This window comes from Callorhinus ursinus, unplaced genomic scaffold, assembly GCF_003265705.2.
Source record: "Callorhinus ursinus isolate GAN/ISIS: 27379988/994484 unplaced genomic scaffold, GSC_fseal_2.0 scaffold18, whole genome shotgun sequence".
Classification (NCBI taxonomy): domain Eukaryota; kingdom Metazoa; phylum Chordata; class Mammalia; order Carnivora; family Otariidae; genus Callorhinus; species Callorhinus ursinus.
The window spans coordinates 8951841-8965231 of record NW_027397080.1 but is presented as its reverse complement, the minus strand read 5'-3'; the positions used below and the strand labels follow the sequence as shown (position 1 = coordinate 8965231).

General features: G+C 55.1%; 1 protein-coding gene across 9 annotated transcripts in view; it reads right to left on the bottom strand.

Moving 5' to 3' along the window:
* The window catches only part of STK40 (serine/threonine kinase 40), a 39134-nt gene that overhangs the window by 14597 nt on the left and 11146 nt on the right, over positions 1-13391 (bottom strand). For 6 of the 9 annotated variants that reach the window (XM_073902901.1, XM_073902900.1, XM_073902903.1 and 3 more), the window contains 4 exons: positions 4786-4905; positions 3083-3168; positions 2578-2721; positions 317-544 (listed from right to left, as the gene is read on the bottom strand). In XM_073902901.1, the coding sequence (XP_073759002.1) occupies positions 317-544; positions 2578-2721; positions 3083-3168; positions 4786-4905 (578 nt within the window). Of the gene's footprint in view, positions 1-316; positions 545-2577; positions 2722-3082; positions 3169-4785; positions 4906-6250; positions 6396-13134; positions 13158-13391 lie in introns of those variants that run through there. The other 3 variants (XM_073902902.1, XM_073902896.1, XM_073902897.1) reach the window with 3 other exon arrangements.

Genomic DNA, 13391 nt, shown 5'->3' with positions numbered 1-13391 from the left:
GGAGCCGCTCTGCTGGGCTCTGCTGGGCAGCCCGGGCAGCGCCTCCCAGGCACTTGGGCTGAGGCCTGCAGCCCTGTGCCTCGCTGGCTACACAGGTCATCTAGCCACTTTCCTTCTGGACATTCCAGCTGCAGAGCACACCTGGGGGGTGGGGGGGGGGGAGACGGGCCCCATAGCTGCTTCCGCGGAGCAGCAGCAAGAAGGGGTGGCCTTCTGTGGCAGTGGGGCCTGGAGGCTTCTCGGTCACCGGGAGCCCAGGACGGGCCAGCTAGAGGAGGGGGGACCGGCGGGGGGGGGCAGGGGGGCAGGGCCTCACCTGGTGCAGGGCTTCCACCACGCGCACCACGTCGTAAAAGATGACCACGGTCTCCCGCTCGCTGAGCCTCTTCTCCTTGATGACGTAGTGCTGCAGGTTGATCAGGTCGGCGGTCTTGTCGCTGAAGTCATGCGCACAGAGGCAGTCGAGGACAAGGCAGATGCGCTTCTTCATCTTCTTAACCATTCGGCTGGATTCTGTGTCCTCGACAATTTCACAGGTGCGGTCCTGGGAGACAAAGGGGCAGACCAGGGCTTGGTGTGGGCCCGCAGGTCCAGGGGCAGGGGTCGGGGAGTCTCCTCTGGAGCTGGAGACACACACCAATGCCAAAGCCTGGAACGAGCTGCACATGTGCGGGGGCGGCGGCCTGGACCAGGGGCTGACGTTAAAAGGCTTCGTGCTCCGATCCCAATGCAAAGGGTTCGGATCAGGGCTGAGCGTGTAATGCCAAAGGGACCTCTGGGCCCAGGGTACGGGCAGCAGAGCCGGGGCCCTGGGGCATCCCCCCTCCGTGGCAGTCCCAGAGGTTCCAGCCATGACCAAGGTCCGAGATAGTAGAAGTGAGGCATTCTGTGTGTCCAAGACAACTGCTTTCACATGGGAGCCGGACTCCTGGGCAGCCACGGAACAGTGGGTAAGGCAGGGTTCAGGCCCCAGCTCCTGCTCATTCCAGCTGTGGGACGTGGGGCAGTTCACCTCACTTCTCCAAGTCTCTGGTCCCTTATCCGTCAAAGGGAGCTGGCACCCTCCCTCCCAGGTTGTCCAGAGACTACGGCAACCCATGCCAGTGCCCAGGAGGTGGGCCCTGCTACCAGTGTGCGGTGGTAAGTGCTGGGCCCGTTTTCCTTGCTGAAAAGACATTTCTTTTTCTTTCTTTCTTTTTTTTTTTTTTTTAAAGTAATCTCTACAACCAGCGTGGCGCCTGAACTTACAACCCCGAAATCAAGAGCTGCGTGCTCTACCGATGAGCCAGCTTGGGGAGACGCTCAGTGTCAGCCCCAGCAGACTGACGCTTGCCTCCGGGGAACTGCTAGGGATGGAACAGCCACGTTTCTCCTTCGGAGCGTGACCACACCTCTCGTTCTCTCTTCCCCAGAGGCCCAGCGGTGTCTGGCACACAGGTGACTCTAGAAATGCTTCTAACCACCCAGCTTCTATTATCCAAGAGGGTACAAAGCAGGGCCAAGCTCTAGCAGCTGTCAGAGACGAAGCACTGAAGACTCATGATCACCCTCGGTTTGGTTTCACGTGGAAGGGAAATGCTGATTTTCAGAGTTGTTTCTAATGCACATCTAAGAATAAAGACCTTGGTGGGGTGTGTGCGGGGTGGGGGGGCATCTTCCCTTTATCTAGTCCAAGAACTCAAGCTGACAAGGAAGTAACGCGATGAGTGTGTGCAGGGATGGCTCAGGCTGCACACACGCCCGCTCACATTCCCGACCACCTCGTGGGGCAGGTGTCCATCACTACCTCCGTTTTACAGATGAGGAACCTAAAGTGTAGGGACGAGGTCATGCAACCTGACTCCAGGGCCGCCGGCTCCCAAACCTCTGTGGCTCCCGGTCCCCACACTGCTTCTCGGGGGCCGGGTCCATCGGGCAAGAGTGGCCCTGTCCAGCTTGTCTAGCCGAGGGCCCTGCAGAAGCTCTGCTGGGGGCCTGAGCAGGAGGCCTCCTGAGCGTCCTGAACCGGGCCTTCCTCATTTCTGGAGACACAATTCGGCCCCAAGGAGGGCTCTTTTCAGGGTACAAGTTACTCATTAGTATGTTCCCTAAGAGACCTGGAACCTGTGAGCATGGGGAGCTCGGGGATACTTGCTCAACTAACTGGGATGCCTGGGCAGGCGAAAGGACTGTTGATACCAACACCAACTGCAGGATCCACAGGTGGCCCACGAGGCTCATCCCTCCCTGGCCTGGCCCATTTCTGACACGACACAACAGGAAAGAGCCCAGGCGTCTTTAAATGACTTCATGCTTTCCTCCCTTCTCGGAAAAGTGGCTCTCCAAAGAAAGGGGCACTCCCGATGGGCAGCAAGCCTCACTGCAGGGGTGCTGCAGCAGCTGGTGTGGCCAGAGCCTGACCTCCAGCCCAGCCCACCCAGGAAGTCCCGGCGCACCCAGCATGCAGGGTTCCCAGGCAGTTGCGTGGGCAAGCTGTTCCAAGTACAGATGTGGCCCCAGCAGGGGCCAGCCCCAAGAGCCGGCCAGGGGTGGGGGGTTGCGGGGGCGGGGGGACAGGCATCCCCCTCTGCCACTCACCTGGAAGAGCCCATGGTGGTGAACCACACCGTCCTGCGTGTGGAGGAGGGAGAGCAGAGAGTACTCGGTGTGTAACAGCATCTTGCCTTGCCTCTCCTCTTGGCTTTCTATTCCTTGGTCCCCCCTCTCCTCAAGGGTAAGGATCTTTAGGAAGGCACACACACAAAAAGACCAAAAAACCCAAAAAACAAACCTTACTTTACAAAGCAGAATGGCGTGAGCAGGAAGAGCAGGGGGCTCGCGGTCGGGCCCGCAACACCTGCACGCACACCCCCCCGGGCACGTGCGACGTGCGAGGTTTCTCTTAACGTGACGGCAGTGTGATGCCTGCTCTGAGCGCAGGCCTGTTCAGAGCGAGGCTGCATGCGCCCGACCGCCTCCTGGGAAGAGATGGTGCTCCTCTTGTTTGCAGGTGGTGTGGGTGTGAAGATGAGAAGGGGGGAGAGCAGGCTGGCGGGCCAGCCCCTGGGGCCCGAGCCAACCCCGCCCTGGGCGCCTCACTCACCTTCAGCTGATAGAAGTCATCTGTGCCGTCTTTCCTTGCCAAACACTGCACAATGCTTGGCACCGGGGAGTTGCCCAGACGGGGACCTACGGCACACAGAGCCTCGGGCTTACTTTTCCGAGCACCGTCTCTCGTGGCACCACATGGTCTTTCCACTGTTCACAGTCACAGAGTGACCCCCCCCCCCAAGTCTTCTGGTGGAGGGTTCGCAGTCCCCTCTCCAACAACGGAAGAGCACGTGCGCGTGTGCCTGACGTATACCTGGCTTTTACGGGCCCGGCTTGCAAAAGGGGGGGTTTTCAACAGTGGGGGTGTCATGGAACCTCTGAGGAGTGAGTGGTAAAAGCAGAGATCCCAGCGGCAACCGGGAGCCTCTGAATCAGCATCTCCGGGCTGAGGAACTATAGCTTTGGGAGCTCCCCTGGTCGTCTGAGGTGGCTGCCTGGCCCCCATCAGAGCCCAGGTTTGGGGGACTTTTGTACTCCTGGAGGGGGACACTGCTCGCTGTCCCTTGCCGGCATCCCGCCTGAGCGTTCAGAGCAGAAGTCAGACGAGGTCACAGCGTCACTGCCCTTAACACAGTCGAAACTTTTTTGGCTTCTGAGGCCTTGTGTGGTTTGGTTCCTGCCCACCTCACTGATCATGTTCTCCTACCCCCTCGCCAATATTCCAGCTACACTGGGCTCTTAAGTACTAACTTGTTAAGCCCTTTCCTGCCTCTGGGCCTTTGCATTTGCTGTTTCTTCTATCTGGAATGCTCTTCCCCTGCGTTTCACATGGCTGGATCCTTCTCCTCCTCGGGAGTCAGCCCAAATATCACTTCCTCATACGGAACCTTCCTTGTACACACTCCCTGTAACCCGTCCCACTTTCACATCGTCTTGTTTACTTCCTTCAAGGCACTTACTGCCCTGCTGATGATCTTGTGCGGTGTTTACTCTGTTTCTTTTTCCAACTAGAACGTTAAGCTCTGTGAGGGCCGGAACCTGTCTGTCCTGTTCACTGCTGCGCCCCTAGCACACAGCCCAGGCCCGGCAAATGGTAGGTACTGGGAACCATCTGCCCAACGACTGGGGCTGGAGCTGTCCTGTGCCCGTAAGTCCGAGACGCCGCCCCAAAGCAAAACTCATAACCAGTCTCCAGTGTCCTTAGAGCCCACTTCACCCCTGCAACCCTGAGCACAGCAACCCCGATTTGTTGGGCCTCTAACATCACGCAGAAAGACCCTGCGGCTCTTCTGGACCACTGGGCACACCTAATTCCGCAGGACTTCTGTGCCAATTTTACAAGAAATCTGGAGGGCTATACCAGATGCCCTGTGGAATGAATTGTACCCTCCAAGAATGGTCAAAGAAATGCCTGGGATGATGGGCCTTGGGTTCTGATGCAGCTTGTGTGCCATGGGCTGGGGGGCAAATGGGGTGCTCTGCGGGAAGAGACAGTCTAGCTCTCAGCTGGAGCTGATCGAAGGCTGGTGAGGCTACAACAAAAATGACAACTCTGGTACAGCGTGACCTGTGACCTAAGGCTCTGGACCTTCCACTGGCACAAAGGGGCTGTACTTACAGCCCTGAGGCTGGGGCCCCGCATGGTGCACTGTGGTGGGTGTGGCACTCCGCCCTGCACGGCTGCCCATCGGACTGCGCCTGCGCCCCGCACCCCTGCCCCCCGCACCCCGGCCCACCCTGCGGGCAGAGGCTTACCCAGGATGAATGGTCCAGCTCTCTTTGCATTATTTCCAGAAATGCCACCTCCTAGAGCCTTTGCCCTGGATGACGTTTCCCCAGCTCCTCTGTCCGATGCTCTCCGCTTCATTCTCAGCTCTAGACAAGACAGAGAAGAGCCCTTCTCACTGAGCAAGTCAGCGAGTTTCCTCACACGAACCGAGCCTGCAAGTCTCTGACTTGGGGATGCGTCACACAGCTGCTGCTGCCGCCGCCTCCTCCCCCTCCTGGAGGAGCATCAAAGGTTCCCAGTGACAAAGAGCCACAGCTCCTTTCCTTGGCATTAATCGGGGGCTCAAGGGGGATGTCCTTCTAGGCCGCATATGCTGGCTACGGAGGTGGGCAGACAGCCCGCCTCAAAGGGGCCAGTCAAATGCAGAGAGGACACTGGCTTTGTGCAGATGCAAACTGGGGTCCCTAAGAGACCACCCCAGAGACAGAGAGGGGTGATGGCCTGGAAGTGACTGTTCCCAAAGTGAGGCCTTCCCCCCAAACACCTGCAGCTGAGTGGCCTGAGGTACTGAATCCTGGGTCCCTCTGCACCCCCACTGATCTGATCTCTGGGGCACGGTGGGGAGGAAGCCTGGGGGCCTCCCAGGCCCACCAAGTGCGAGGATGGCTGCCCAGGGGATCTCCTCTCTCAAACTCCCGACTCTTAGGTCCTCTCTAATGGAAGAACACCCAGAGTTATCAATGGGGGGATCTACTTTCTCTTCTCTTTGTCCTATTTTCAATTTTTTCTTTAATTACTTTTACGAAAAGCATATATTGTGCCTTTAAGGGCCAGTGAAAGGGCCCTGACGGAGGTCACTGAGCGCCTGGCTCCACCTGGAAATCCCTGCCTCCTCTAGGGTTAAGATGAAAGATGGATGCCAGATTCTAGAACATAACATCTGGATGTGGATTAAATAAGACAAGAGAGTGGCTCCTTTTGGTTGCTTACAGTTAACAGCTCGGGGAGGCAGTGTCCTGGACATGGGGCAAGGAGGGAGGGCAGAGGGCCACAGGGATGCCCAGGGAAGGCCAGCTGCCCAGCCCTGCGGAGGGGCCCTTGGCCCTCAGGCAGCTCAGGGAAAACTTCCCTGTGGAGGTGATACTGGAGTGGGTTGGGCAAGGGGCAAGGTCAGGACAGGCAGAGGGACCCGAGTGAGCAAACCCACACGGGTAAGAAATGGCACAGAAGCAACAAGCTCCAAGGAGTTTGCGTTGCTGGAGTGTACAGCATGAAGCAACGGGTGGCGAGAGGTGACTCAGAGGGAGGGACAAGGGCCAGATCTGGGGGACCTGATGGCCAAGTTTGTAGTGCAGGCTTTATCCTTCCATGAAAGGCTTGGGGACACTGGACCCTAAACTTCTGTAATTTTTTTCTTCATACAGAAGTAATTAGCATTCCCTGCAGAAACATTAGAAAATACAGATATGCAAAAATAAGAACACAAGGTACCCATAATCTCAGCATCCAGATGGAGTCACTGTTAACATTCGAGCGGACTTTCCTGTATGCTCACGTGAGCACGCTTCTAGTTTTCATTATTACCAACATTTGGACCACACTGTGGTACCATTTTGTAAGCTTCCTTTTCTCCCACCTAAAATACATGATGAGGGTAAATTTTATGGTAGGTGAAATGAAATATACCTCAGGAAAGCTGTAAAAAAAAAATCATTTAAAACCCCAACCGACAGTATCCTGTAGCATCACTTGAAATATCTATACAGTCTCCCCGGTAAGAATAGGGGCGCCTGGGTGGCTCAGTTGGTTAAGTGTCTGCCTTCGGCTCAGGTCATGATCCTGGGGTCCTGGGAGCCTGCTTCTCCCTGCTTGCCCCTTCCCCTGCTTGTGCTTGAGTGCTCACACACTCTCTCTCTCTGACAAATAAATAAAATCTTAAAAAAAAAAAGTTTAAATGTTTATGTAGTTAAATAGTTCTCTTTTCCTTTAGTTTGTTTTGCTGTTATTCCCGGAAGGCCGCCCCTTTCTACTCTGAGACAGGTGCATATTCACTAGTTAGCTTAAGTCTTCATATGCTGCCTTTCTAGCCCTCATTTCAGACCCCAGGAGACTGACTCCAGCAGTGAAATGGAAAGCAGGAGAGACAGCCTGGCCACACCTCTAGTCCAATCTACCAGGCTTGCCTCCCATCAAGCCCCAGTTTATTTTCAGAGCTGTGCCACTGAGGAGCAGACCCATGATTTCATTCTGAGAGTAACTAGGACCATGTAACTCAGTAGGCCGTGAGTCCCCAGATGGAGCAGAAGCTACAGTCAGGCTCGGCCATGACTTCTGCCAAAGAGGCTTATGGTAGAAACAGATTCTAAGTCATTTATACAAAAGCAAGGAAGAATGAAACTGCTTCTAGAAAAATCTTAAAAAGCTGGGCAGTAATGTGTCTGCAACAGTGTTCTTGCTCTTTGCCGGGCTAACTTCTATGCATCCCTCTCAATTTAAACATCACCTCCTCAGAGAAGCCTTCCCTGCTATCTCCCCCACCACTGGGTCCCAGTTACTCTATCGCGGAATTTCTATTCACAGCACTTTCCATATTTCGTGATTATGTATTTGTGTGTTTGTATGCTTAATGTCTTTCCCCACCACTAAAAATTCCACAAGGAAAAAAAAATACGTGTGTGTGTGTGTGTGTGTGTGTGTGTGTGTGTGTGTGTGTGTATGAAACCACTGCACCCCCAGCTCCTGGCCCACGCCTTCCCTCCAGCAGGAGATGGCTCTCCCTGGGTCAGCAGCCCTGTGCGGGAGCTGCCCCTGCCCTGGGAGCTAAGCTGGTTTCACGTCTCTTCTGGCCTCTTTGCTGTCCTCCCTGCAGCACTAAGCCCCCCTGTCTTGCTGGTTCCCTGGAAAGCACCACGGAAGCTCCATCATATCTGTGTAGACGCCGCCCGGACGCCTCCGCACAGGCATGGTCTAGACGACAGTTTGTGGGGAGCAGCTGCGGCACAGACAATGAGTGGGCTCAGCCTGACCCCACCCGCCCCACTCGGGATTCAGCACAAGCGAATGGCTTGGGAACTGCTCCAAAATGTAGGCTGACAGAAGGATGGGAGCAGACGGGCAGGGAGAGGGAAAAGATGCTGGCAGGGGAAGTGGTAGCAAGGCTGTTTCCCTTCCTGAACATCCATTGCTGCCACCCAGGGCCGGGGGAGCAAAGGAAGCAGTGTGACAGGCAGACCTGGAAAATGTGGAAGCTGCCTCAGGGTCGCTAGAGGGGTGAGCAAAGACAAACCTCCTAGGAGACCCTCCCGTCCTCCACCCCCCTACCCCCCCACCCCCCACCCCCGCTGAGGCACAGGGAGGATGTGCCCCACCCTCACATCATCCTCATCGGTCCCCTTCCAGAGACACACCTGCAAATGGCCCACCAATGCTCCTGTGGGGGCTGCTGCTTTGAGGGATCCCGGCTTCGTGGTGAGATCCACGAAGTGGAAGTTCTGGCTACACTGGTCTAGAAGGACCTGGGGCCAGGCCCCTCAAGAGACACTGCTCCTCAGGCTGTGGGGTGAAGGGCCTGGGCCCAGTCTGGCTAAGGGGCAGCCATTTACCTGGGTGTTTCCTGGGCCTACTGCTCAGCTCTCCAGGAACTCAGCTGTCCTGCCTTAGAAGTCTCTGGAGCTTTAAATCTGTCAACTATTCCATGTGCTACCCTCCTAAGTTAGCACCAGTTCCCTTAGAACCTGCCCTCACCGGGAAGCTCAGTGAGGCAACAATGGGGCTGAAGGGAGAAGGCAGGGCACTCTATGGCAGGACATGGTTCAACATGGTGGACATACCATCAACCACAAAAGGAGGTGGGTCACAAAGAGATGGTGCTGAGGCTCCCCCCCCAGCTCAGCCTTCCCTCAGTTCCACCCACTACAAAGGAGCTGAAGCCTGGCCAGACCAAGGAGGCGCCCATCACTCACACCCAGAAGTATCCCCTGCACGAAGGTTCACAGGCGCCCCAGGCAGCGGACACCCACACACGCACAGAACCAGAGTGAGCCTCCCATCCCCCACAGGCATGAGGGGCAGCAATGGAGCCCGCCCACTGTGCCTGCAACCTCATCTGGGCTTCTTGCTGCAACCTCTGGGTTCCTGGAGAGTTGGGTGACCCTACACACCAGCCCAGTGAAGGCAGAGGGCAAGGTCAGTCTCTGCAAGCAGCCGGCAGCACACCCTGGCCCGGTGCCTGGCTTGCCCTGCGTCTGTGTACGATGACAACGGCAGCTGGTGGCCGCAATGTGTCAGCAGCTTCCCGTGCCTGCAAGGAGCCAAAGGACTGTGTCTACACTGCAGGGTCAGGCTGAGCCGATGGTGTCAAGATTCAAGCCGTCCCTGTCAGCAGCCCCTCCACCCACCCCCACGTTTTCTGGCTCTGTCCAAACAAACAAATAAAAAGTCCCTGAGTTGGGCGCCTGGGTGGCTCAGTCGGTTAAGCGACTGCCTTCGGTTCAGGTCATGATCCTGGAGTCCCGGGATCGAGTCCCACATCGGGCTCCCTGCTCGGCGGGGAGTCTGCTTCTCCCTCTGACCCTCCCCCCTCTCATGCGCGCTCTCTCTCTCTCTCATTCTCTCTCTCAAATAAATAAATAAAATCTTAAAAAAAAAAAAAAGTCCCTGAGTTGTGCAGACTTCTGTCTTCTGGACTTGACCTCTGGCAGTGTCTACTGAAGGCAGGGACCCTGCATCTCTGTTCAGCTCACATGGCACCTAGAAGTGAGCACAGACCTCCCACCCATCTCTGGTCTCAATCCTATTGGCCACACATGTGTTAAGGGTCTGGGTGTCTAGACCCACACTGGACGCCAGGAGGGAGGGAGCAAAGAGTCTCGGCTGAGAGGACAGTAAGGGGGCACAATTAATATGGTTAGAGCAACGCATCTCAGGCTTTTTCACAGCACAACACAGACAGAACCACTTGTACGACACTCGGGGGTAAAAGAACACGGGATCCCAGTCGTCCTGGGCCTGACCCAGGCACCCGCAGGCTGAAGGGATCACCATCTTGATTCACATAACCCACACTGGCTGGGAACCTCTGAGTCAGAGCAAGTCAATCCTGGTTCAAAGCCCAGCACCATCACTTAGTGGCGGTAAGATCTTGGACAAGTTACTTAGTCAGCATCTACACAATACAGAGCACAACACCTACCTCGAGGCTGGGCTCAGGATTAAGTAAAATAACCCAGGCAAAAGGTTTAGCAGAGCACCTACCAGCATATTGTAAGCATTTGGTAGCTTGTGCTATTCTTAGCTTAAACACAGTAGCTTTGTATTTCTCCTACCCAAAGAGAAAGGGATTGTTACTTAATAGGCATGGAATGGGGGGAGGGGATGGGTAGAGGCAGAAGAAAGAGGGTACCCAGAGGGAAGGCTTAAGAGACCTTGAACCTGCCAGCCGCTGTTGGCCCTGGGGAGGCGGCCCTCGGGGCTAATGGAGCTGTTGAAGAGGGGAGGGGTGCCGGGCAGCAGGGGAGAGCAGAGGCACACAGTATCTCGGGCTCTCACTCAGTTCATGGGTCTAGGGGGAAGCAGGGGCTGGAGCACCAGCAGGTAGGCACCAACCGGGGCACAGTAAGGGACTGTCCAGAGTCTGGATTTAAGACCTAGTGCCTCTAGTCTGGGATGTGCATTTGTCAAAACGACTGAACTGTATAATGAAAGGGTCTGTGAAACTCACCGTGTGTATATATGTGCCTCAATTTTTAAAAAAAAAGCTAGCTTCGACCATAACTGGTCAAAGTTAATATCACCAATAACAGAACTGATATCATACTACTCCTGAGGCAACATCAATTTATGGTTATTATTTTGCCACCAATGTATAGCCTGAATGTGATCATGAGATGAACCTAATTGAGGGACATTCAACAAAAACAGGCCTGTATGCTTCAAATACACAGTGATGGGGACGCCTGGGTGGCTCAGTCGGTTAAGCGACTGCCTTTGGCTCAGGTCATGATCCCGGGGTCCTGGGATCGAGCCCTGAGTCGGGCTCCTTGCTCAGCGGGGAGTCTGCTTCTCCCTCTCCCTCTGCCCCTCCCGCGCTTGTGCCCTCTAATAAATAAAATCTTCTTCTTCTTCTTCTTTTTTTTTGGTGGGTAGTAAAGCAAGGTTTATTGAGCTAAAGCAAAGTGATAATACAAAGCTCTCAAGGAAGGAGGGGACCCGAGGGGGTTGCCCTCAAATAAATAAAATCTTAAAAAAAACACATTAAGACAGAACAAAACAGTGATGGATAAAGGAAGACTGAGGAACCAGTCTAGATTAGTGGAGACTAAAGACATAAGACAAGTAAATGCAGTGTGAGATCCTGGGAGTTACGACTGGGCAACTGACAAAATCCAAATACGGACTGTATGGATGTTAAATTTCCTGAATTTGAAAACTGCACTATGGTTACGTGGGAGAACTCCTTGCTCTTAGGTGAGAGATGCTGAAGAGTTTGGGGGTGAGGGGTCACGAAGCCTGCAATTTACTCTAGGGTCAGAGACAGGAGAAAGTGCGAGCTGCTGGATGGAAGAGCTCCCAAGGTCCTCGAGGAATCTGTTGTCCAGATTCACAGAGTCAAAGGGACTCCTTGTGGGGACAGAGTCCCCAGTGGCAGGCCGGGGGGATCTCATCCTTGTGGGGCAGAGGCAGGCTGGCAGGAACAGTAGTTGTGTCTAGAATGCCCCCCTTCCGCCCCTGCAAACATTGTGCTAACGGGAAAAAAAGAGGTCTTTGTGCCATCTCCAGGTCTGCCACCTGGTGGCGTTTTTCTGCAGCACATCTTCAAAGGGTTTCTCCCCGCCCCAGGTGCAAGACGGTGGGACACTGCCCCCCGTGGCTGATCAGGAAGGATGCAGGAACGACTCCACAGAAGACCCCACCTCAGCTACCTGAGTAACAGATTCTAGCACCTTGCACTTTCCCCTCTGCTCCGGGACCTGGGCCTGCAGTGTTTCTGTCTCTCTCCGCTGTGGAGTCCTCCGATGCCCTTCTGGTCTTCAGGAAGAAACCCTAACTCCTCAGTGAGCCCGGCCAGACCCAGGCTACCTGTCCGGACTCACTGCCTTGGTAGGCTCCCTAAATCCAGCCACACCAAATGACTCACAATTCTGTGAGTGTGCCGTGAACACCCTTGCCCTGCCCTCCTCATCCTGGTTGGCCCGTCCTTCTCCCTCGGTCTTCACTGCAGCAAGTCCTTTCCTCCAGCTGCCAGAGCACCTGAGCATACCTCCATTCCCTCCCACCGTCCTGGAACCGTTGGTTTCTCTGAGTCCCCCCACCGCTGAGGGAGCAACTCCCATTCACTGCCGCTTCCCTGCACCCTGCCCAGGGCCTGGCGCACTGCTGAATGAGAAAAGGGAGTGTAGAACTGTTTGTTATGCACCCAGAATGCATAAAATGCCATACTGGGGCAGGGGACAGAGATGACCCAACTGGAGGCCAGGGCTGGAGTGGGGCCCAGAAGTACAGACGGATGGTCCATCGGCTCATGGCAGGAGACAGAATCCAGGATCAGAGAGACAGGGGATCACAGCTATAGGTACTGGGCTGCAAGGGTGCTGGGAACCATTTGTCCAGGCAAAGTCCCATGTCAGAAATGCCTGGATGCCTGGGGCAGGGAGGGTGCCAGGCTGGCTGATCGCCAGGCGTTGCGCTTAGACAGTGTTTGGTGCCAGAGAGCAGCCCCCACCGAGGCGTGAATTCATTCATGGTGTGCCTGAGGCTTGGGCCCAACCTCTCACTGGCAAAGGGACAGATTAGCCCCCTTCTGGCTGAATCCAGCAAAAAAGATCTGCTTTCCGGCAGCAAGATGTGGGCGCATGTGAATGATGGCGTTGCCTGCCCCCTCACACCAGTGATCGGTCCTCCGGGTCCCTCTAGGCTCGTAGTGTGAAGGTCCTTCTACTGGTCAGAAAAATTCCTAGCACTCTTGCTACTCCCAGAGAAGAGAACCTCGGGCTCAACTCTGCATTTTATCTGACTACACCTGGAATGAACTACCAAGGCTTGAGGTGAGCAGTGTGAAATCTGAACGCATGACCCAACTAAGATCTGTGGCTCTGCTTTGTAGACCAGGCCCCTCCATGCTCGAGGTCTGCCAATTCCCTCGAAAATTCCCCAGGCTCATTCCTGGATGGTGAATTTTGGACTCAGAGCCCACATGGGAGGCCCACACCCTCAATGACCTCTCACAACAACTAACTTTTGCACACAGTTCTGTAGCTTACAAGGCACTTTCCAATACATGATTGTAACTGATACCCCCACCACCACTACCACCAAACACAGCACTTTCTAGAAAAAGAAATCAAGACTCAGAGATACTGAGACCTGCCTAAAGTTACCTGACTGGTTGCTCAAAGAGAGGGGATGTGGACACAGGTTCTCCAGCTCTGAATCCCATGTTCTTTCTTCCTCCACTGCTCCTTCCCCACCTGAAGACGGCTGCAGGCGTAGGAATGCCAACCACAGAGAGGACAATGCCCTCTGGGTTTCCTTATAAGCAATCATTCTCCTGGAATCAGGGAGCTGCAGCCAGAAAGCTGCAGGCAAGCAGGGAGAGAGGGGTCGTGCTTGTCCCTGGAGAAGGAGGTGTTTCCAG